Source organism: Desmodus rotundus, chromosome 8 (assembly GCF_022682495.2).
Source record: "Desmodus rotundus isolate HL8 chromosome 8, HLdesRot8A.1, whole genome shotgun sequence".
In the NCBI taxonomy this organism is placed as follows: Eukaryota; Metazoa; Chordata; class Mammalia; order Chiroptera; family Phyllostomidae; genus Desmodus; species Desmodus rotundus.
Window position 1 is genome coordinate 1,964,141 of NC_071394.1, and position 23,405 is coordinate 1,987,545.

General features: G+C 51.7%; 1 protein-coding gene across 10 annotated transcripts in view; it reads left to right on the forward strand.

The window, feature by feature from the left end:
* The window catches only part of PTK2 (protein tyrosine kinase 2), a 154,672-nt gene that overhangs the window by 16,885 nt on the left and 114,382 nt on the right, over positions 1-23,405 (forward strand). For 3 of the 10 annotated variants that reach the window (XM_053930016.1, XM_053930017.1, XM_053930014.1), the window contains exon 2: positions 9,720-9,816. The exons of 1 other annotated variant lie outside the window; for it this stretch is intronic. Coding sequence is in view for 5 of the 9 variants with exons in the window: in XM_053930019.2 (XP_053785994.1) it covers positions 18,503-18,599 (97 nt within the window). In the remaining 4 variants the exon portion in view is untranslated. Of the gene's footprint in view, positions 1-9,719; positions 9,817-18,232; positions 18,600-23,405 lie in introns of those variants that run through there. 6 more of the 10 variants (XM_053930019.2, XM_053930011.1, XM_053930012.1 and 3 more) reach the window with 3 other exon arrangements.

Sequence of the window (23,405 nt, forward strand, 5' to 3'; positions counted from 1 at the left end):
TGAAACACCACCTTCAAGATTTCAGTCTGGGGGTAACTGATTGGCGCAGGTGAAATGTTTGAAGTCCCCTTGGGCTTGTTAGGTCATGGCAAAATTTAGGTGGCAGCTTGCTTTCCGTTTGGAAAAAATAGCGTGGGTCGTACGCAGGTTTTCTACATCGGAATTATGTTATTTTTTAATTTTTTACTTAAATATTTTTTAATCCTCACCTGAGGATATGGTCTTTTATTGATTTTTAGAAAGAGGAAGGAGGTGTAGAGAGAGGGAGGGAGGGAGAAACATTAATCATCTGCACCCCAACCTGGGAACCCGCCACCTGGTGTGTGCCCTGGCCAGGAGTCGAACTGGCAATCTTTTGCTGCACAGGACGATGCTCAAGCCACCGAGCCACACCGGTCAGGGCTGGGCAAAGCCCTGCTACGGGGAAGTTTAGTCCTCTACTGCATGCAGCTTAAAGAAATTATTATTTGTCACTACTAGGGAGTTTAAGAAAGTATTGCTTTAGGAAGAAGATCCATCTTATAGTTTAACACAAATTTCTACGGAATTTCTGCATGTAGGATGTCCCCAGAAGTGCGTCCTACTCGACACCTCTCCGGACGTTTCTGTCAGGAGTGTGAGTGAAGACCAGGAGCCATGGTGGGAGGCAGCATGTTTGTGGAATCGGAATTTTTAAGTATGCTGACAAGTTGTACTGAAGTGCTAAAATCAGTGAGGTGACATCTATCAGGAATAAACGTATGGTGGCGACTGAAGTTAAAAAGGAGACCAGCTGAGAAAGCTGGAGGATTCTTTTAGGCTCTTCTTGGCATTTGCCCGTTGGCGTGCGTTGCAGGCTAGCCCCTTCCAGCGGGTGGTGCGTCTGCCCGCCTGGTGTCTCTGGGTCCCATCTCGGTGCTTGCAGTCTGTTAGGCTTCTCCATTATTATTGTGTTTGTCCTGGTGACCCGTGATCAGTGAGCTCTGCTGTTGCCGTTGCGGCTGTTTTGGGGTGCCGTCTCTAGGAGTCGGCGGACGTGGCCGGAGAACGCTTGCTGTGTGTGCTGTGACTGCTCTGCTGAATGCCGCCCCCCTCCCTGTCTGTCCGCTGCTCTCCTCGGGCCTCCCTGTTCTGAGACACAACAGTGTGGAAATTAGGCCGGTCAGTAACCCTGCGAGGGCCCCTAAGTGTTCAAGTGAAAGGGAGAGTCTCACGCCTGTCACTTTAAAAGCTAGAAATGATTAAGCTTAGTGAAGAAGGCATGTCAAAAGCCAAGGAGGGCTGAAGGCGAGGCCTCTTGTACCAATTAGCCAAGCTGTGAATGCAGAGAAGTTCTTGAAGGAAGTTAAAAGTGCCCCTCCGGTGAACACACAAACGATAGGGAAGTGAGACAGGCTTATTGCCGATAGGGTTTTAATGGTCAAACCAGCCACATCATTCCTTAAGCCAAAGCCTAATCCAGAGCAAGGCTCTCAATTTCCTTCAGCTCTCTAAAGTTGAGAGAGGTGAGGAGGCTGCAGAAGGAAAGTGGAAGCTAGCAGGTGTGGGTTCGTGAGGTTTAAGGGAAGAAGCCGTCTCCGTGACCCAAAAGTGCAGGGCGGAGCAGCCAGTGCTGATGCCGACCTGCGGCAAGTTCTGCGGAAGAGCTAGCTGACACTGCTCGTGAGGGTGGCCGCGCTGAGCAGCAGGCTTTCGTGTGGGCGGAAAAGCCTTCTTTTGGAAGAAGGCACACTCTGGGCTTCCATAGCTGGAGAGGGGAGGTCAGTGCAGGCTTCAGAGGACAGGCCGACTGTCTTGCTCGGCGCTAATGTAGCTGCTGACTTTGACCTCAGTGACGCCGGTGCTCATTTACCCCCCAGAAATCCGAGGGCCCTCAGGAGTTATGCCCAGTGTACTCTGCCTGTGCTCTGTTCACGGCTAGCCAAGCCTGGGGACAGTACGTCTGCACAGCACGGTGTACCAAGCGTCTAGCCCACTGCTGAGACCTGCTGTTTAGGAAAGAGACTCCTTCCAGAATGTTGACTGCTCACTGGTGGTATGCCTGGGCACCCCTGCGCTCAGCCAGAGACGGACAGTGAGGTCCGGGTGTCCTCGGGCCTGCTGACGCAGCGTCTGCCCTGCAGCTCCCGGGTCAGGGAGTCTCCTTTACGTGCAGGTGTCATTGTTTGAGAAATGCATTTTGTGAGGCTGTGGCGGCCGAAGGCACTGACTCCTCCGAGGGGTCTGGGCAAAGTCCACTGAAAGCCTTCTGGAAACCCATCCTGGATGCCATTCGGAGTGTTCAGAGGCATGGGAAGAAGCCTGAGTCCCAGCACCAACAGGGGCTGGGAAGAAGTCAACTCCGCCCCTCGTGGGTGACTCTGAGGGGTTCAGGATGTCAGTGGAGGAAGTAGCTACATGGCTGGTGGGGACAGCAAGAGGGCCAGCGTGGAAAGTGGGGCCGACGGCGGGGTGTGTGGCTGCAGCCACGAGATAAAACTGCTGGGGGAGGGGCTGGTTTTCACAGACGAACTGAGCGTTTCTCCTGGAGACAGTACCTGCCCTGGTGGGGATGCTGTGGAGACTGTTGATGGGACAACAAAGGAGGTGGACTGTCACATGCACTTGGCCGAGGACACAGTGGTGGGGTTTGAGAGGACGGGCTCCGGTGTTGAAAGCAGCTGTGCTGCAGGCACAGTGCTGCCCAGCAGTACCTTGCCCGTGGAGAAATGGCCAGTTCACGTGGCAGACGTTGGCTCTGGCTTGTCCTGAGAAGTGCCACAGCCAGCTCAGTCTTCAGCACCCAACTCGATCAGTCCGGACCCGCCCCAGTGAAAAAGGGCTTGCCAAAGGCTCAGGTGACGGTTCGCATCACTGAAGTGTTCGTAAAGTATGGGATGTGCATTCAAAGGACATGATGCTGGTGCTCGCTCAGGAGGCTGTGGTGTGGTGTAAACATGACTTACGTGCTCTGGGAAACCAAAAACATCCCAGTGACTTGCTTTATTGCAATACTGGTTTTTTTGCAGTGGCTGGGACTGAACCGCAATAGCCAAGGTCTGCCTGTGCAAGGAATTAGAGTCCGTGGCTGCTGTGGGAAGGGCTGGCAGAGTTGAAGGTCGAGCTTTACAGAGAGTGCATCCCTGCAGCTCACCTGGACCCGCTGTGGTCTGGGCAGTGTGAGCCTCTGCCGCTGGTCTCTGGTGAAGCAGGAGCTTTCCGGGGCCTCTCTCAGAAGTCCCGGGAACCCTCAGTGGAAGCTGTCCTCAGTCCTGCTGCCCAAGTCAGTGAATTCTTTCTTCTCCCTACGCATCTGCCTACAGCTGTGCTTCTGGCCACAGCTGCGCCCAGAGAACAAGGTCCCCTTTCATCTTCCCATCGAGTGCCCAGATGAGTTGCCACCACCCCTGAGTGGCGGCAGGGCGGGGTCTTTGGGAAATGGAGTTGTGGCTCCTCCTCTGTGATGCACAGGAGATGTGGCAGGTGGTGGCTGGGAGGCAGAGTTGACAGCAGTCAGTCCTACACGACAGCCGGGCCAGGTCTGAACTAGAGAGGGTTTTAAGTTGTTAGCACAGAGACAGTGTTTAGAGCGAGGAGGAAGGATGGGGCCGGGGCCTCCGGGATGCTTGGTTTGAGAGAGGAAGGGGCAGCTCCCTTTAGGGAGGAGGGAGCCAGAGAGGGCATCCGGGAAACCGAGAGAAGGGGTGGAGGGCCCTGTTCTCGGCGGCTGCTGCTGAAAGGTCAAGTGAAACCAGAATCATGACTGTTGGATCGAGTGGTCTGGAGATGAGTGGTAATCTTGGAGAGAGAGTTTCCGGGATGGCGGGGGCCACAGCCAGTGGACTGACAGGTAAGGGGAAGAGAAGAGTTTATGAGATCGAGTGTACTGGGTGTGTGCTGCTTCGCAGGGTTGTTTGTGCTCCAGTTCTGACGTTGGTCTCATCTCAGTACTGGCTTCTCTTGATCTCTCCTGCTCGTTCAGATAGTGTGTTGGGAGACTCTCGGCCGTGTTTGAGGTGCTGATGTGGTGCGTTGAATCTCAGCCTTCTTTCCCAGGCCCAGCTGCTGCTTGCTCCCCAGAGCCATCACAGGTGCTCTGGTCACCTTCTCTGGGCAGACAGGGTGGAGGGTGTCCCCCCAGCCCTGGGGCTCTTCCCGGCACAGGTGACTGGCGCCTCGCTGCCTCGGTGTCCCTGGATCAGTTGTCTCTCCCAGTCCCTGTGGGCAATGCTCCTTCTCATTCTCGAATTTGCTTCCTAGGTCCTTCTTTCGACATCTGTCTCAGGGACACACAATGGCCCTGGGATAGGCCACAAGAGCCACTCGTTCTTTTGAATATGATTGAAGACTTGCCTGGTCTTGACTGTTAACTGCGTCTATTAAATGTTTTTAGAAGAGTGTTTCTTTAACATTTTGAAGACTTTCTCAGAATGGAATTTTCTGTGCAGAACAGAACAGGCTCTGACGCTCGGACCCGCCCCTCGTCCGGTGTGGTGTCGACCAGGCTGCGGATGCTCTGACTGTTGATTCGTCTGTTGAGTGGAGGTTATTCTAACTCTTCCGTAAATGTGATGTGACGCAGCTCTTAGTGCATGACGAGTTGCACAAATAATTAAAATCTCTTTACGGGAGAGTCACTTGATCAGCAGGTACAGTTCCTGACAACGTAGTTATTTCAGCTGTGGGACGGCAGGGGCTCACTTTAATCATCCCCTGGTGCGGTTTGATCTGGTCGTCCAAGAACTGGACAGCAGTTCAGGAGGCTTATCATCACTGTTAATACTGGTTTTTCAGGATTGAGTAATTTTACCTCTTCTCTCTCTACGTATTCACGCAGTCAGCTGTTCAATGCCCGTGGGGCAGCAGACCCTGAGCCAGGGATGGGAGGGACAAGACGCGGTCTCCCTGTCTGGGAGCAGCTCCACAGCCTCGGGTCAGAGTGTCTTTGGCTAGAAAATTATTTTGAAACATAAAGAAGGGTTTTTTTTGGCCCAGATGATTTTCATAGTCCTATTTATGGCCTTCATATAGTTTTGGTTTTCAGAAAGTTGCTTCTGACCTGCGCTCTTTCAGAATACAGGCCGCAGCCTGAGTGCAGAGAAGGGACCTGCGCACAGTGGCTGTATGTTTTGGACGTTGTGGTTAAGAAGTAGTGGGTTTGGGCCTTCCTTAGCAGACAGCATCCAACTGACCATTTCTTTTTCAGGGACTCAGCCGACCCGCTCGACTCCAGCCGGATGTCTTACAGCGTGCCAGCCTGTCATAACAGTGTCATGGTTTGGAGAGCGCTGATAGGCCAGTGTCTGAATCCCTGATCTCTGCCTTGTCTGCTGTGACCCTGGAAAATTTCTTGATTTCTTTAAAATTCTGTTTCCTCGTATGTAACATGGTAATAGTAATCGTAACCAGTTAAGGAGCTAGTGTTCCTAAGGCATTAGGAGAATGCCACACCGTACGGGACGCCACACCAGTGTGAGGCGCCAGCGTGCCCAGGTGTGTTTGGACTTAGAGGTGGGTGATGATGGAAGGCAGGCCGAGCTGGGTTGTGCATCGAAGTGAGAACACTGCAGGCCGGTGAGGAAATATGTAAAATGTTTCACGTTAGTGACACGCAGATCCGGAGTGGGCGGTGGTGGGAAATTCTAGTTTGCGTGTGAGGAAGGAAAGGGGTTCGAGCAGCTCAGGCATCTACTCAGACCCATCACCCTAATGCGCGCCCGCTCCTGCCCGAAGGCCGAGAACCTGTCCGACAGACAGCATCAGGTAGCTGACAATGAGGTGTTCCGTGGTATGATGAGCCGAGTTCAGTTTCTCTTTATCCACTTGGAACAAGATATTTGAAGCATTTTAATTATATATTTTGGGAAATACCCAGTTTTCTGCCTTATTTGAATTAATTCAAATGTTTGTACTTGAATTTGATTAATTCCATAGTTAAAATATGTAGATTCATATTCTTAAAAATGACAGAATGGATTGTGGGATAAATAGGGTTGAATGTAGCATTTATTGGCTGCTGCTAAAGTAGCAAGCAAGCGGGGGGGGGGGGCGCCTAGTGTTGATAAAGTGGAATGTAACTTGCTTGAATTCTCCTTAAGATACAAAATAAAGGCACCCAAAGCCAGTGTGTCCATTCATTCACTCACTGGTTCCTCATTCAGCATCAAGTCCATGTTTATCAACTGTGGGCGGCGGGGGTTTGATGGAGTGCATACGGAGGGATACAGTGATCGATGTGAGCCAGATCTGGGAGGATCTGGGACATTTTGGCTTCTGCTTAGCAGGAGGAAGAAAGCCACGTGCAAGAGACTGGCAAGATTTCAGTGAATGACGTTTTCAGGTTTATATTCCAACAGAAAAGAGGCAAAAAAAATGTCAGAGGGCCTCTGAGCAGCAGGTGTTACCTCCTGACCGCAGCCAATGGGAGCTTTTAGTTCTATTTTATTTTTTTGATTTTAGTTTTATTGAACTTTGCCTAAATTATTTTTCTGGCAGGTCCTGAGGTTGCAGAGCTAGAAGAGGCTGTCTTTGTCCCTAGAAGCTTGTTGGTTGGGTGCAGGGAGGAACGGGTCAGCCAGCTTTAACATCTACTGTAGTGCGTGTTAAACAGGAAGCGGCACCACCGGAGTCGTTTGGAGTGGGGCTGTGTCTGTCTGACTCGCTGCTGTGTGTTCCTGTCCCAGGGCAATGCATGGCGCGCATCAGCCCCCCCATCACTAGGGATGCTGTGGGCAGGGATGCTGCGGGAACTTGGGAGAGAGGCATCTAACCTGGAGGGAGGGGCACAGCTCTCAGACTTAGCCGGGGGCGGAAGACCCAGGGGATGGGATGGCAAGTGGAGGATGTGGCGCGGTGTCACAAGTTGTTCCGTAAACTGGCGGCAGTTTAATTTTGCTGGAGTGTAGCGTACACGGGAGACAGTGGCGAGACAGGTTGGTCTTGCGAGTTAGACCGCGCTCGGCCAGAAAGGTCCAGGTACTAGAAGCCAAGTTTATTAGCGCCCAGGCTGGTACTCTTCATACAGCACGACACACGTAAATTCAGAACAGCATCCTCGGGTCTTGGGGTCCCTATCGCCTGGTGACAGCTGGACTATTAAAGTTCTGTAGGCCGTTGGTGAGTGTTTTATCTTTTGGGGGGAATGAGGATATGGAACAAATATTTGCTTTTTCAGGAGTAAAAACATCGTTTAAAACTCTTTAAGAGCAAGCAAGGGCTGTGAGTGTTTGAATTCTAGCTCCCTAGAAGAATGCCAGGTATGTATAGTGGGTACCCAGTGTGTGAGTGAGTGGCAGAAAAGCCTTTGCCTTCGTGCCTGGCATTGTGGCAGGCATTGCACTGTGTTCTGAAGAGCGGTGGCCTGGCGACACGTGGCCCTCCGCAGCAGGTCTTTGCAGAGAGAGGGTCACGGTGCCGCCGTTGGGTGAGTCCTGTGGTGGGTGTGCCCCGGGCAGTGTGAAGGGCAGTCCCCATTTCTTAGTTCTTTGTGTGCCTGCTGTTTACTTTCCCCATGCTTTTCAGTAGCCTGTTAGTGAGTTCGCAGTGAAGTTGGCCACAGAGATGCATCTGTCCCCAGGAGTTATTCCTGGGGGACGGGGGCCGGGAGGGAAGGGGGGACGGGTCCTGGAGGTCTCCATCCTCTCCTCCCCCGAGCTGGTCTCTCAGCTTGCCTTTCACTCCCGCGCCCAGACACTCCTTTGCTCTCAGTCTGTGGTTTGTCTCCAGAGCTGGGTTTGGTGTTTCTGTTGTCCGGTCTCTGTCTTTCTAGGCGGGCTTCTTTGTTTCGGTAGAACACGTCCTCGGGGGGCTCACCACTGTAGAAAGAGGGCACAGTGCCTTTGCACACGGTGGAGACAGCCTCCCCACCTGCCGCTGGGGGGCTGCTCCCGCCGGGCCTCGCCGCTCTCCTGCTGCACAGTCGCCATCCCAGAACCCCCCTTATCTCTTCTCCGTGGCTCAGGTGTGCTGTGCCCCGTGTCTTCCCCATGTTTTGCTTGTGCCCACATTGTGCTGGAGACTTTGTCCAGTGGCTTTCTGAGACAGGCCGCTTAGCAGGCTCAGCGTCTGAGACCTGCAGAGCAGAGAGCTTGGCCATCAGTTCCAGACCGACACTTGTTCCTTCCTGACTTCGGAGGTTCTGCCCCATCGCCATCTTGTTTCCATGGTTCTGTTTTGAATTCAGAGGTTCTAATTTTTTATCCTTTATATCTGACGTTTTTTCCTTCCCATCTTCAGAGGCTCGTAGAAGCTTTTGAACGTGTCGGGGACTCGGAATGCAGTGCTGGCGGGTCTGTTTGTGTTTACCGGCACACCAGTCTCCAGGCCCTTCAGTCCCTTCATTCTGCCGGCCTGTGTTCTGCCATCCTGGGAACACGTTTGGAGTTACTGTGCTGGAGGCTTCCACCCTTTGTTTTCTCGTTCTGTCTTCTGGGAAGTCCCGTTAACCGGAGTGTGGCTGCTGGACAACTTCTGCGATTTTTCATACTTTTCTTAGTCTTTCCCTCCAGTTCAGTTTTCTTTTCTCCTTCCTTCTTTTTTTTTTTTAATGCAATTTTCAGGAAGTGCCTTCAATTTGACATAAACTTCTTGAGTTTTTTATTTCTGTTTTCAGGGTCTTTAATTTCCAGGAGCTCTTTTGTTGTTCTTTAAAAGAGCCTCCTATTTTGTTTTATTGGTGCAGTGTCTTTGTACCTCGAGTTGATAGTCTGTGTAATTTCTGTTTCAACTTCCTTTCTTCCCTCCTCTCCCTCTCTCCTTCCTTTCCTCCTTCCCTCCTTCCTGCTCCGCCTTGACTTGGGTGGGGCCTTTTGACTTTATATCAGGGTATTCTGGGTGGGCCATTTGTTGGGGAATCCCCAGTGTTGGTATCTTTAGGCTTTTCTTCTTGGGTGATCAGATTCCCTGAGAATATTCTTTCAGTTTCTTTTCTGCAGACTGCTGGCCACAGAATTCTGGGAATTGAGTGTGGGGATGGGAGGATGGGGCCGAGTTGGCAGAGGGGGGCTGGAGGGTTCTCTGTGCAGTGTGTGCTCCGAGATCAAACCCACCTCTGTTCCGTGCAGCCGGGCAGGGTGCCTTCAGTCCAGAGACACTGCCTCTTCCAGGGAATGACCCTCAGTGTTCTGTCCACGTGAGGGGAGTCCCATGGAGGCACGCGTTGAGTCCTAGCTGCGCCTCACACAGCCGCCACCTGCACCGCTGTCTGCACTGGTGCCACCCGGGAGCCCCCTAGGGCCCTGCTGGGTCTCTGCAGCTGGGTCTCGGTTGTGTCCAGGCTGGCATAGGCCCTGGCTTTCTTGGCCCAGGGAGTCACTTACGATGCTTCCAGTTCCTCCAGGGTTTTCCCCTGCTTTTCTTGCCCCTTGTTTTGGTCTTGATCTTCCATGATAGAACTAAGCTTTTCTCACACCTTCCAAAATTTTATTCCTTTTTCCCTTTTAGTTCACCCTGTGCTGTTTAAAATTTTTTTGAAATACCTCTGTAGTATGACTTTAGTGGGGAGGGGTGAAACTGATGCGTGTGTTCTGTTGCCATATTAACTTGTGATTATTGGTGCGTTCCAGTAGTTTTCAGTTACTTCATATGCGTTTTCGAAGGCAGGAACTTGACATTGCCTTCCCCCCCCACCGTGAGCACAGTCTGCAGTGGGCAGTGGTGGCAGTGGCGCGGGCTGCGAGGGGCGAGCCCACAGGCCTGCGAGAGCGCAGCGAAGCGTGGCGAGGGAAGGTGGCCTCTCACCTGCGCATCGTCTTTCTCGTCAGGCGCTCTTCGGCTGTGATGGGAAGAAGGAAGAGAAACTAGCATTCCCTACACACCTTCTTTTGGCTTCTTCACCGAGTTGCTGTGGCCTTCTGAACTGTAAGTGTGGTTCTCTTGCTACGCTCGGCTCTTGGTTTTTTGTTTTGTTTGATTTTTCTTCCACCTGCTCTGGGGTTACTTTGACACACAGTAGAAACACACAAAATACTGATTTTGCAGAGTAGGTGAGGGAAGAAATATAAGTTGTTCAGTGCCTTTTGTGTGCAGATACTTCTCATGTATTTTTTCCGATGGGCAACATGAGAATGAGGGTGTCAGCACTACCACCACCAATAACAGTGCATGCTTTAAACAGTGCCTGGTGCACCGATTGCTTGGCCACAGTCACCCCAGGGGTAGGGTTACTCTTCTCCCCACTTCATGTTTGCGTAACCAAAGTACCGGCAGGTTCAAGGTCACGAAGGTGGTGAGTGGCGAAGCTTGGGTTCAGGCTCTGTGGCTTCCGCATGTGCCCTTTGCTGGTAGCTTGTTCTCATGCGCTTGGGATGCAGATGTTGGCTTCACTTACGGACTCTGCTGACACCCAAACCTAGCTTTCTCCTCGGACAGATGGCGTTGTTCCAGGGGGCCCCTCCCAGTATGCTGGGGAGATGCTCTGAGATAGGTGTCACGTGCTCAGCGCTCACAGCCATTAGCAGTGATTGTTCCATGGTGTCTTTCCCATTTTAAGGAGGGGAAACCTGAGCTCCAGAGAGATGGAGTTATTTGTAATTTGTTAACTTGTAACTTTGAAGCTTGCTCTGCGCTCACAGTTGGGAAGCTGTAGGATGGAGGCTCTGGCCTGGTGTGTCTGAGTCCCGGACTGCTTTCTGGTAGGTGAGTGGTAAGCTGAGGACAGGTAGTTGATCGAAGACTCATACGTCTCTCTGGGGGTGTTGGCATTGGTAAACATTTTGTCTTACCGGTATGTTGTTATGGTAAAAGCCTTACGAATGTGGACTTCATGGACTCAGAATTCATGATAATTTATCATTATGTTGAACTTGACTTTGGCAGTGTCTTTGTCTTAGACGTCCAAGGGCCCGGGCCTTGGACTGTTATATTGTTATTTCATTTCCTTTTGAGGGTCAGTTTACTTTCCTCCTTTGTTCTCCTCTTTCCCCCAAACCCACTTCTGTTTCTACAGAGGTTAGGTGTTAGGGAAAGGAAATTATGTCATGCCATTTCAATTTCCTAGCAAGGCCTGAAAGTGTGGCTGCTGTTTTTCCAACCCCCCTGCTCTTCATCGGCTGCAGGAGGGCCCGCTCTGTGGGTGCGCTGTGCACGGTGGGACTGTGTTACAGGGTGGGAGGAGGTCCCCGCCCCACTCTTTGCCGCCCTTGCTTAACTCCCCTCCCAGTCCGTAGTGTGTGTTTCTTTCCTCAACAGTGCGTTTTGAGTGCTTCTGCTAAGTCTGTTCTGCGAGTCTTTGAGGGCAAAGATTTTATTTCACCCTGCATCTTTCCTGCTTAAGCCACAGGTAGTTTCCATTAAATGCTACAAACAAAGGGCCGTTTGATGCTCACCACAAAATACGTTCTTTTTTCTCACTTTTCTTAGTTCTACTTTTCTTAGTAGATCCAAACGAGAGAGACTCTCCGGTGTAACTTAATAGTAGCAGCTTTAGCTGTGGGAAATAGCTTGTCTTGGTAGTGCACAGGAGTTCGATGGAAAGGCAGTATTAACAGCGGCACACCGAATTTCTCTTAACGTCACTGTGCAGTGAAATGAGGCCTGCCCGTAACTGGGTGAGCAGCTGTGGCAGCTAGGACTAGGGCAGTAACGCTGCAGGGGCGAAATCGCTGGGTCCTGGATGTATTTTGCAGGTAGAAAGAACCGATGGGACGTGCTGACAGACGAGATGCGGGGTGTGAGGAGAAAGGGAGGAGAGGAGGTGTCTTGAAGGCTGGGCTGGGCAGTAAGAGGGACAGAGGCTGTGGGTGGGCGTGGCTTAGGGGGCAGCTAGGAGGCCACTTTTTGGCATTTTTAGGTTGGAGATGTCTAGCAGGGCCCCGAGGCAGCGGGAAAGAGGAGTTTGGAGATTGGAAGAGAAGTCTGAGCTGAAAGTGGAAAGGAAGACCCAGGGCCACTGTGGTCGCTGCGGGAGTGAGCTTGCCTCCATGAGTCTCCAAGTGCCCAAACCCTCGGTCACCCTGTCACTAAGTGGTCGGGGAACAGAGCGAGCAGAGTAGGCGCAGGCAGGCGGGAGGAAAGCTGGAGTCTCCGGCCTCTGGGAAAGGAGGGGAGAGAATGTTTCCAGGAGGAGGGCAAGGTCGGCTCTGCCCCCCAGGGCTGGAAGCTCAAGGTGCGCACCCTTACCCTTTGGTTTAGCAACGCGGGGACACCTCGGTGGCGTCCTGAGCAATGCTGGAAGTGTGGTGAGAAGGACCCCCCCACCCCCCGCCCCGGATTGCATAGTGGGGGGTGAAGTTGCAAGAAAGTAACGAGACAAAGACTGCTCCAGGTGACGTGGGTCCAAGTGTGTGATCGTCATCGTCACCCTTTTCCATCGTCTGGGTGCTTGGGTATTCCAAGGTGCTGACAACCCAACCAGGAGGACAGGGTAAGAGATGGTATTTTAGGGCTTGCCTCCTTCATTAAAGTTTAGACATTTATGAATTTAGCAGTCTGCTGGTCCAGTCTAAAAAAACGTACCACAGCTCTTTCAGGTAAAATGGGTAACGCTTTGGCAGTTAGTCACTGGGGTTCTGGTCTTTGAAAAAGAAGCATTAAGTGTTTTTATTGTTCCCAGAAGGGAACTTTTAAAGTCGAGTGGTTGTATTTAGCATGCTTTGGATAGAAATGTTTCTGGTTTCACACCCCCCCCAGGTGATATGCCCAGCTGTGGGCAGCCTGTGGTGTGGTTGGGGGGAGGGTGGGGGGGGCGCCAAATGTGTTCCCAGTGGGAAAGGGTGGGGTGTGGGAGTGGATGCATAGGGGCAGGGCCAGGACGCTGCGGGGCATTTGGCAGGGGCTCCAAAACATTCACTTATCGAGATGAGTGATCGTTTACTGCAGTATTTTTGAAAATAAAAGAACGCCGAAAATCCACGATAAACGTGATACTGAAAGTAAAGGCCGGCGGGCCAGTGTCGCTCATCCCTCCTGCCCTGCGCTCGGTGCGGCTCTGCTGCTGGCATCGGGCTCTCCTTCTGCGGCCTGTGGGTTTTCTTATTTCTTCAGGTAAAACCGTCCTGTTTTTGCCGTTTAAATATCCGCACCTGAAGTTACAAATTTCCCTCTAGGTACGCTCAGCTGCACCTTGAAGATTTTGCTGTTCCATTTTCATTATCGTTTGTTGTGACGGTTTCCAGATTTCCTTGGGCGTGTTACCTGACCCATGTGTTACCTAGAAAGGGTTGTTTGCTTGGACAGTATCAGGGCCTTCACCAGATGCCATGTCTTTAGAATGGTTACCCCCCCCCTTGTTCATTTGTTATCTCGAGCGGGAAACGTGCATGGCACACAGTCCACGCGAGCACACAGCGAGTGGGACCCTCGCACGCTGACCCTGTTTGCTCCCCTCGAATCGCCCTCCCAGCGGCCTCAAGAACCTCCTAGAGGCCCTCTGTGTGCAAACAAGGTGCACTTTCACTTTGGGCCTACTTGTGACGCTCTGTGTAGTCTCTGGGCCTTTTTCATCCCTTTAAATGTGCATCTGGAAGAAAATCCTCGCATTTTAAGACAGGGTTGCCTGCCTTTTTAAACATTCTATGTTGCTTTTTCAGTAATGTGCGTTCTCCAGTGTCATTGAGACGTTTCATCGAATACGTTTTTAATGCGCAGCTTTAGCTGTGTGGCCGCTCCTTGTGGCGCCCCAGGCCCCACCTGCCAGTGCCCTGCTGCTGGGCTTGCAGGCAGGGCGCGGTCTCCCGGTGCTGCTGCGAGCCACCTGTGAGTCTGCTAAGCCTCCGACTGCCATCACCCCCAGTGGGCTTCTTGGAGGGTTCTTGGACCCACAGCAGCTGGAACTTCTCCCGGGCTCCGAGCCCGAGGGCTGCGACTCTGCCTCAGGGGTTTCGGGTTGCGGGTTGCAGTGAGGACTCACTGCTGGTGCGCGGGGTGCAGAGTAGCGTGCTGACAGCCACACCAGAGCCTTCACTGTGAGCTGGGCGCTTGCAGAGGCCCTCTGTCTGTAAGGGTTACTTCTCGTGACCACGGTGAAGGCAGAGGCTTTAAAGGTTTCAGTACTTACTTTTACAGAGGAGAAGGGAGGGAGAGAAACAGCCATGTGTGGTTGCCTCTCGTGCGCCCCCTACTGGGGACCTGGCCTGTAACCCAGGCCTGTGCCCTGACTGAGAATCGAACTGGTTGGTGACTTTTTGTTTCATAGGCGGGCACTCATTCCACTGAGCCACACCAGCCAGGGAGCAAATGCTATTTTTAACTGTATTTAACTGATGAGAAGACCAGGCTAAGGTGCGAGGTTAAAAAAAAAGTGCCCATGCCCTGGCCAGTGTGGCTCGGTGGACTGAGCGCAGGCCTGTGAACCAAAAGGTTGCCGGTTTGATTCCTAGTTGGGACACATGGCTAGGTTGTGGGCTGGTGTTCTGGGTAGCAGCATGCGACAGACGGCTGATCCATGGATCTCTCTCACATTGATGTTTCTCTCCCCCTTTTTCTCTCTCCCTTCTCATCTCTGTACAAGTAAGTAAATAAAATCCTTTTTTAAAAGAAGTGCCCATGACCAGGAGGTAGCCAAGGCGGGAGTCGGGGGACAGTGGGAACAAAGCTGCTGGACGACACTGGCCTCTCAGGGGTGTGGTGGAGAAGGCGGCAGGCCCTGGTGCTTTGGAGCCACAGGCGGCTTTGACTTGGTCAGAGTCTGATTGTGCCCCAAGTCCCTTCACTGTCGGAGCCTCGTGTCCTCCTGCCTGAGAATGGTGATGTTAGTCATTGCCTCGGAGCTCAGTGTGGAGTGGATTTTGTTTGAAGAGCCACTGAGAGGCCCCGTGCACAGTGTCGGGCTGAACTGGTCCAGGGCCAGTCGCTGGCTTTCCCTTCCCTCTGCCTGCACTTTGGGCACGCTCCAAACATTTCAAGGCTTTTTTCCTGAACTACACAAATAGATATAATCATAATTATATCGTATTTGCAGGATTGTTTTGTAGAATATAAATGAGATTCATTCTTTTAAAACTGGCTTTAACATTTTTAAGTTTTTTTATTCTGATTAAAAGCACATAACGTAGAATTTACAGCCTTAACCATTTTACGTTAAAGGTGGTAAAGGACAGTTCAGGGTGGTAGCTGCACTCACACCCAGAACGTCGTCTCTTGCGAATCTGAAACTCCGCAGCCATTACCCCCATCCCTGCTCCGCAGTCCCCCCAGGCCCTCTTCTTTCTGACCCCGTGAGCTGGGCTACTTTAAGCTCCTCACACAGTATTTGTACTTTTGACACTGGCCTAGTTCACTTAACATGGCGTCCTCGAGCTTCACCCATGTGGTAGCCTGTGTCATGGATCCCTTCCTTTCAAAGGCTGCGTAGTGCCCTGCCGTGTGGATGGACCGCGTGGTGTTCATCCGTCCCTCCGCTGGGGACGCCGGCTGGCCTGCTCCTCTCGACTGTGGAGAACCACGCTGCTGTGAACGTGGACGTGCACGTAGCTCCTCAAGGCCCTGCTCGCCGTTCTTCTGGCCGTCTCCCCAGACGTGGCATTGCTGGGTCACGTAGTTCTCTTGTGGTTTTTTGAGGAACCTGCAGACTGTTTTCCACTGTTTTGTGTTCCCGACAGCCGTGCACAAGGTCACGGTTTCTTCTCATCCTTGCCAACACTTGTAACATTCTGTTTTGTTTTTGAAACAGTAACCACCCAAACAGGTGCGAGGTCGGTTTCAACATGATGAAGAGTTTGGGGTAGAATTGGAAAAGCACGTGAATCTCTTGCCAAGTTGGAATGGTATCTGTCAATACCAGGGTGACAAAACCACAGTGTCAGGGAGGGAACTTGATAAAGAAAGCCAGCCACCATGTGGCTGCGTCTGCAAAGTGAGTTGTCTGTGTCTCCCACTCAGAGTGTGACTAGAGTGGGGAGGGGAGTACACGCTGGGTGCCACTGCTGTTTACTGAAAACGAGATACAGAGTCAAGCTGTAGAACCAGTGTGCTTTTTAAAGGCGCGATGAGGGATAGTTTGAAGTGTATAGTGTTGAATTTTCATTCTCCACAGCTGAGAAGTGTAGGTGGTAGACGGCACTCACGTTCACCACCAGGGGTCCTCCTCACACCAGCGAGCCTTCCTGCTGCGGCTGGCGGACCATTGCTTTCTAACCTGCAGCCCAGGGGGCCTCCGCTGTGGTCTTCTGGGACTGTTGCTGTGTATCCATGGTGACCCCACCATGGCTAAACTGGACTCATAGGGTTAAAAGGAAATGAAGGCTGATGCAATACTAAAGTAAGTTGGGTGTGTAGGTGCATGTTCAATAAAATAAAGTTCCAAAGTCGACTTGAGCAGTGTCAGCATTAAAATAACTACTTGATTGTCCTTTGGTGTTTATGTTGTTTTGATTGATACAAACAGGAAACCCCTGTATTTTGTAACATGCAGTCAGGCTGAGACTTGTGTTGAGTCCTTGGCCTGTCCTGCGTCGTCAGGCCTCTGCAAGTGTATTTGAAAAAGGAAAACAGCATCTCCTTTCACATTTCAGGGACTTTTTTTCCATTGAAGCTGGATGAAGAGTAACCTCCCGACAGTTTCTAAATCTGGGCTTCAGCTCCCATCTCCTGTATGGCGAAGCCATGGGAGACGGCCCTTAGTGTCGGTGGAAGGGCCGTGTGCGGCGGTTTTCGTCTGTCCTCTCTCAGCACAGAAACCGATTGCTCACACTCTGCGGAACACAAAAAAACATACTTTCTGTTGATCTGACAAAAAAAATAGGTATCGTTTTGATTCATACTGTGTGGCATCCATTCAATCTGGCTCATGTCCCTTTTGGGGGTGTGTGTGGAGGCCCCTGGCTTCTGGGTGTGGACGGGCTCAGTGACTTCTCCCCGGTTGGTGGCCCTGTCTGCACGTGTCTCAGAGATGTGCCAGCCCTGCTCCTGCTCGGAGGGCCTGGGGTTAGGTGCCATCAGCTTTCAGTGTGTAGAACACGGGTGGGCTAGTAGAAGCAGCTTTTCCTTTTGTCTCGTGAGAGTCCTGCGTTCCCAGAGAGCCTTGCAGCTGGCTTGGGTCGCCTGCACAGTCGTAGGTGATGGTTCAGATGCAACCCCAAGCCCTCCTCAGGCTCTGAGCCAGACATCGGACTTGCGTGCGTGTTTGCCAGGCGGCAGTAGGCCTTGATGTTCCTGGCTGTCCTCGGTGGTGGTGGAGGGGGCAGTGTCCATGTATTCAGATGGGTCCGTCTGCTTGTTTCCTCTGTGCTTTTTCTAGCTTGCTTGCCTGTGTTTTTCTGGAGCGCCTGTTCTTCCCGGCGTTGCCCGGGGTCAGAGTTCACCCTGGTGAAGGATGTGTTTTCACTGGGGCACATACAAGGTCACTTGAGCCTGGCTGCTGTTGGGAGCCTGCACATACAGCCTTCAGACAAAGCCTTTGTCAAGAGTGGCCTATTGGGGATGAAGCAGACTGCCCCAGGCGTCACTGGACACAGACAGGCGCCTTGTTCCCAGCGGCTAGTGAGCCTATCAGGCCTTGGCCGCATGGGAGTTAGGGACAGCACTGGGAGTTTGCTAGTGCGTGGCGTTGGCTGCCGGCACAGTGCATTTGGAGGCTGATGCTCCGACAGCAGGGGCTCCAGGAGCCTCGTCACTAAGGGTCATGGGCTTCCTCCGAAGTGGCAGTACGGTGACCTTGACTGTTTCTCAGTTTGAAAGGGAGAGTGAGTAGTTTTGCCTTTCAAAAATGTTGCTGGTACCGATTGTTTTCTCTCCTGCTTCTTCAATGTGAGCTTCTTATATTTTGAGCCTAAGAGAACAGATCATGCACCTGGATCCCTCAATACTCCTCAAAGCTAATTTTAAAACAATTTGGCAACCTCAAATTCTTGTTCTACATGTTTTCTAGACAGTTTTATACATTACACACTTACTAAGAAAGTATCAACCAGGAAACATTTTACCTTGAAAATATTTGAGTTCTATGGACAAGCCTTTTACAGACTTGTTTTTAATGTTGATGAGGACTTTTTATTTGTTTCTCAAAATTATTCTTATTTCATCAAGGTCATCATTTTAACCGTAAGGCAGAATAGCGGCTGGAAAGTGCCAAAGGCATGCCTTTGAAACAGAAGGGTCCCAGGCGGCTCGGGCAGACAGGGTGTTCTGGGTCAGGCGGGCCTGCAGCCCCTGTGCTGGACCCTGGTGCTGGAGTCCCTGGCGGTTCTGTAAACAGGTCCGCTGGAGGAAGGGAACCGGAGGGTGAGATTAGCATATTAACCAGGGGCTGGCTGCCTGCCCTTTTTCTCTCCTCCCTCCTTCCCCTCCCTTCTCCCCAGAGTGAATCTAGGAACACAGAGGCGCAGGGTCACGTTACCAGCCAGTTCCATTCTGTTCAGTGGCTTAATCTGGCCAGGACAGTCTGTGTTTCAGATTGCGGAAGCAGGAGAAGATTCTGTAACTGAGAGGCATTCTTCAAGCTGCTGCAAACATACAGAGGAGCACCTCCCAAATTTCACCTCAAGCTCCGACAAAAGGAGTGCAGGGGCGGCTCTGTCTTGCGTGTGGATGGAAGGAGGCAGCCCCTGTGGGAGCGAGACCCGGGACTCGGTGTGCAGACTCCTGGCTCAGTCCCGGTAGCGCTGTGTTGATGTTGCTGGACCGGGCGGGCCGCGGGGCCTGGAGACAAGCAGCCGTCTGTATGGAGAGGAGCGGCTGCAGCCCATTCCCAGTGTGCTGGGCTGAAGGTATAAATGCCCTGGGTGTCAGTGGGGCTTACGTTGATTTACAGGCACACTTTGCACCAGAAAGGCAGAGAAGAGTTTCTCAGAATTTAGTTCAAATAGATGGACAATTGAATTTAGGGGGAAGTGACCGTTGAGGTGGTACGGGTGGCAGCTCTTACATAGAACCTATCAGATGGCCTTTCAAATAGTAAAATGATTTTTGTGGAAATGCATTTTAAGTGCGTAAGGTATCTTTTTCATATGCCCTGGCCTGTGTCTCTTGAGGTTTTATATTTCATTTTGTGTTTTAAGCAAGATATCCATATCTGTTCTATGATGTGAAAGTTTTCAAAGAATAAAGAACTTATTTTAACTTAAATAGCACAGTAGGAAAAAAGAGTAACATGGATCTTCTTATCTCAGAAATCGGTTGCCTTTACTCCCTACGGAGACTGCTCGTTTATTTAAGGTGCTGCTCCTCGTCCTGTGAGGTGGGCCCCTCGCCAAGGGCCGGCAGTGCTCTGAAAGCACAACTTTGCACTGCAGTTGTTAGGGTCTGTGTTTATATAAAGATGTAAATAGAAAATTAGCACTTTTAGGATAACATGTAAGATGTTAGAACATGTTTAGGAGTTAAAAATGCCATAAAATTCATGCAAGTGTAGAAACAAAACCTTTGCATGAGCTGCTTTGCTTGAAGTGGTTGTGAGCATTTAACCTGCGCTGCGAGTCCTCAGTGAAGAACTCAGTGAAAGCATTATTGTTTTTAAAATATGCTGTTTAAGTGTTGTGCTCCTCCCCTCAGGAAATGGGTTTTTGAAAAATTTTATTATTATTCAAGTACAGCTTTCTGCCTCCCCCCCCTTCCCCAGCCATCCCCACCTCGCTCCCCTGATCCCCACCCCCGCCTTGGTTTTGTCCATGTGTCCTTATAGTTCCTGAAAACCCTCCTCCCTCTTCCCCCCATTATCCCCTCCCATCTCCCCTGTGGTTACTGTCCGTTTATTCCCAATTCCAGTGTCTCTGGTTGTATTTTGCTTGCTTGCTTGTTTTTAAAGGAGGGTGCTGTGCGGGTGGAGCGCCCCCAAGGGACAACGGGTGGCTAGGTGCCGACCCCCAGCTGCACCGTTAGCTCTGGTGGCATTTACTGCATTGTCCTTTAATTTGTTCTTTTCTGGGCTTCTGAGCATTTCTAAAGCATACGATCGAGAACTGTGTTAGTGCAATGCTGTCTGAACACAGCACCTGTCACTGTGTGGAACAAGTAGGTGCTTAGAGCAAAGACCTGGCCGACCTAGGGTTGGGAGCCTCAGGACTGTCTGGTGTGTGGAAACCGAGCGTGGCCAGCAGTGAGTGCCCAGTGCGGAGTTCTGTGCTCGTGGGACGCCTTGTTCCTTCCCTGGGCTTGCGGGGACGCGTGTGCAGCGAGCTGCCTCCCCTGTGTGCTGGTGTCATCAGCACCTGCCCTCCCTGTAAGGCCCAGGCCCTTGGCTCGCTCCCCAAGTCCAGGCTCGGTCTGAGCCCCACGAGTCCAGCAGCAATGGCACGTGGGGTGATCAGCTGCTTGCTTCCACATGAACTTGAAAGTGACTTTAGAAAGAGGAACTTTAGAAGAGAGATTGTAGTGTTTGTGCACATCTCAAAGCAACTGATCGAAGCAGCTTATTTTTTCATTGTATTTGTTAACTGGCAGAATGGATGAGTAGAGGCATTTTTACCAAAATCATTTTTTAAAAGATTTTATCTATTTAGCCCTGACCGGTATGGGTCAGTGGATTGAGTATCGTCCTGCAAACTGAAGGTTGTATCTTGGATTCCCGGTCAGGGCACCTGCCTGGGTTGCCGGCCAGGTCCCTGGTTGTGGCTGTGCGAGAGGCAACCGATTGATGTTTTTCTCCCTTTCTTTCTCCCTCCATCCCCCTCTTTCTAAAAATAAATAAATAAATAAAATCTTTAGAGAAACAAGAAAGGTTTGCCCTCACCCAGCCCCCGGGAAGTCACCTCTCAGCCCGGTTGTCACTGGCCTGCTCAGGCTGTGTGCTTAGTGGGACGGCAGGGCCATGGGGGGCCCGGGCGGGCCTTCACCACACTGTGACTCTGGGAGGAGCCTCGGGGCACAGCAAACCTGCTTGGTGGCTGAAGGGGCCAAGAGTGACGTCGGCCATGCTGGTGGTGCCTATTCACTGCCCCCCAGGGAATGTCCTAGACCCTAAGGCTCAGGGGCGCCTCCTGGTCGGCAGTACTCTGTGCGTGTTCCCCACATTGTGGCTGAGAGGAAGGAGCACGACTCCACGGGAGAGGATCCTTGGGGCTCACACCTGGTCCCTCCCAGACGCTGTCCTACACCCCCTATTCCTTGGCGAATTTTCATCTGTCCCTGTCCCTGTCATAACCTCGAGAGTAAAGGCCTTCCTGAGTCCTTTGAGTCCTCCTGGGGGTTCCACGCACCTTCAGGTCGCCGTGGGGGTCTCCAGGGCTGCTGGTCTTTGTGGAAAAAAAAAAAGACTTTATTTATCTTTGGAAAGAGGAGAAGGGAGGGAGGAGGAGAGGGAGAGTAACATTGATGTGCAGGAAAAACATCCCCTTGCACACGCTTCATCTGGGGACGTGGCCTGCAACCCAGTGGCCCTGACTGGGAATCAAACCCATGACCTGTCAGTTTGTGGGATGACGCCCAGCCCCCTGGGCCACATTGGTCAGGGCTGAGTATCACTTTGACAGAGGTTGGGGTTGAGCAAGAGACAGAGCTCACACGTGCACAAGACGGAAAGGGAGGGGCAGCTGCAGGTCCAACTCAGCCCGGGTAGTGGGGCTGGAGCTGGCCGTCTCAGAGGGATGGTCTTGTGTTTGGGTTGCTCAGGAGGACGTTCCGACAGCACTAAGGAGCTTGTCCTTTGTCCCCTGCTGGGGGCTGAGCACTCTGCTTCCCCAGTGACCTTGCGTAGGCCTCCGGGCGCACTTCCTTTCGGCCTTCTTGTCTGCTCTCCTGCACCAGCACAGGGAGGCTGGGGCCCTTAGCTTTTGTCCTGGTTAAGTTTTGCTGTGTGTCAAAGGCAAGGGTGTTGGAGTATAGGGGTAGGCTGAATTATTTTCCAGCAGAGAGGTCTACTGCTCTGAGATAAAGACAAAATGAGAAAGCTCAGATCCGAAGGAAATACTAATCTCTGTTTGTGGTTAGACATTCTAAACCTCACCTTTGATTTTATCAGTCACATTAACCTCAAAACCCAGCGGTGTCCCAGTTCAGGAGTGTGTATAAAGTGCTTATTAGAACAGCTAAAAATAATGGAGCAGACCTATATTTGTGTGCTCGGAACTGAAACCCTGCGGGGTCCCTGGTAATGAAGTTCACTGTGTGTTGATGTGGTGTGAAGAGTCCACCGTAGGTCCCATCCACAGAAGATTGGATTTTCACATGTTAGAAGGACTTTGTTACCAGTGTTCTACCACACGACAATTTCCTAGGCGACAGATGTTTTCATTTCAGGTGTTGAAGTGAATGTAGTGGTCACCGGTTGTGTTCGGTTGCCAGGACCGAATGCAGAAAGCCCTGTGTGATGATTTCTCTGGTCATGTCATAGCATATCAGTATCTGCATTATTGGTTTCAGCGTTTTGAAACACTGGGAAGGATTTTACAGAGGTGCTTGGAAAAAATGTAGACACAAGCTTACAGCAGAAAGGAGGGTGGTTTCCCCATCCAGGGAAGTGGAGGCGCGAAGGCAGTTGAGGAGGCAGGCCAAGGGAGGTTGGAGGAGGGGGTTTTGGGGAAGAAGGGGCCACTCAGTTCTGGGAAGAAGTTCCAGAGATGCTGTCATTTCGGGGGGCTCTCCAGCAGGTGGTGTGAGGGGCAGTGGTGGTTGGTGTCTAGGGAGGTAGCGTTGGTGGGGACCCGAGCTCTGTTTCCACCCGTGGTTTATACTTCTCCCCGTCCTGGTGCAGTGCCGGGAGAGGCCCCGGGGGTTACAGGGGAGACCTCTGTAGCGGCCACTTTCAGGGTAGTGTCCCCCGGCTCTCTGACACTTGGCTTTTCCAACTCTGTAGGTGATTTTGAGGTCCTACAAATTTTATTTGGATTTTAACTTGACACTTTTTACACATGCTTTTGTTTAAGATTATATGTGTAAATATGCATTTTCTTATATTTACATTGGCCAGAAAATGTTGTGTTGAAAGGTGTGTCGTCCCCTCATTAGAAACCCCAAGGACAAGGCCGGGACCTTGCTGACCAGAGTGGTGCCAGCGGCTGTGTCCCCCAGGTCTGTTTTGTTCGTCTTTCTTTCTCGTAAGGAGGTGAAGTGCTGCTGGGGTGTCGCACACTGATGTTTTTACTGTGAAAGTCTTACTGTTTTGTAAAGTGGGTGGACTCATCGAGAAGAATCCCAGGAAACTGTGTATTCTCGTTTTAACGCCCACGTGAGTTGGTGGCGGGGTGATGGTGTGCTGGCAGCACACTTTCAGTTTTGAAAACCCGTGTTTTTTAAATGGGGCAAGGTTCAGGAGGAAGTGCAAGGTAACAGAGCACTCGTGCTGCACTTGGCTTTTGCATTCAGGGACACATGTCAAACGTACCAGCTGCGATAGTGGGAGTGGTGGTCCGAGGGGCCCAGGGGCACGGCCGCTTCGGGCTGGGACCTGCTTCTGACATATCCGTGGAACAGGTGGGTGGCAGGTCTGTGTTTAGGGAGCACTTCTCCTCTGTGCTCCCCTTTTCTCTGCTGGGAGAAGTCAGGTCGCCCTTCTTCAGCATCTGTCGTCATCTGTGGAGTGCTCCGTTTGTCTCCTGAGTCGTTCACCGTCTCAGCTCACGGGTTAGCTCCCACCGCTT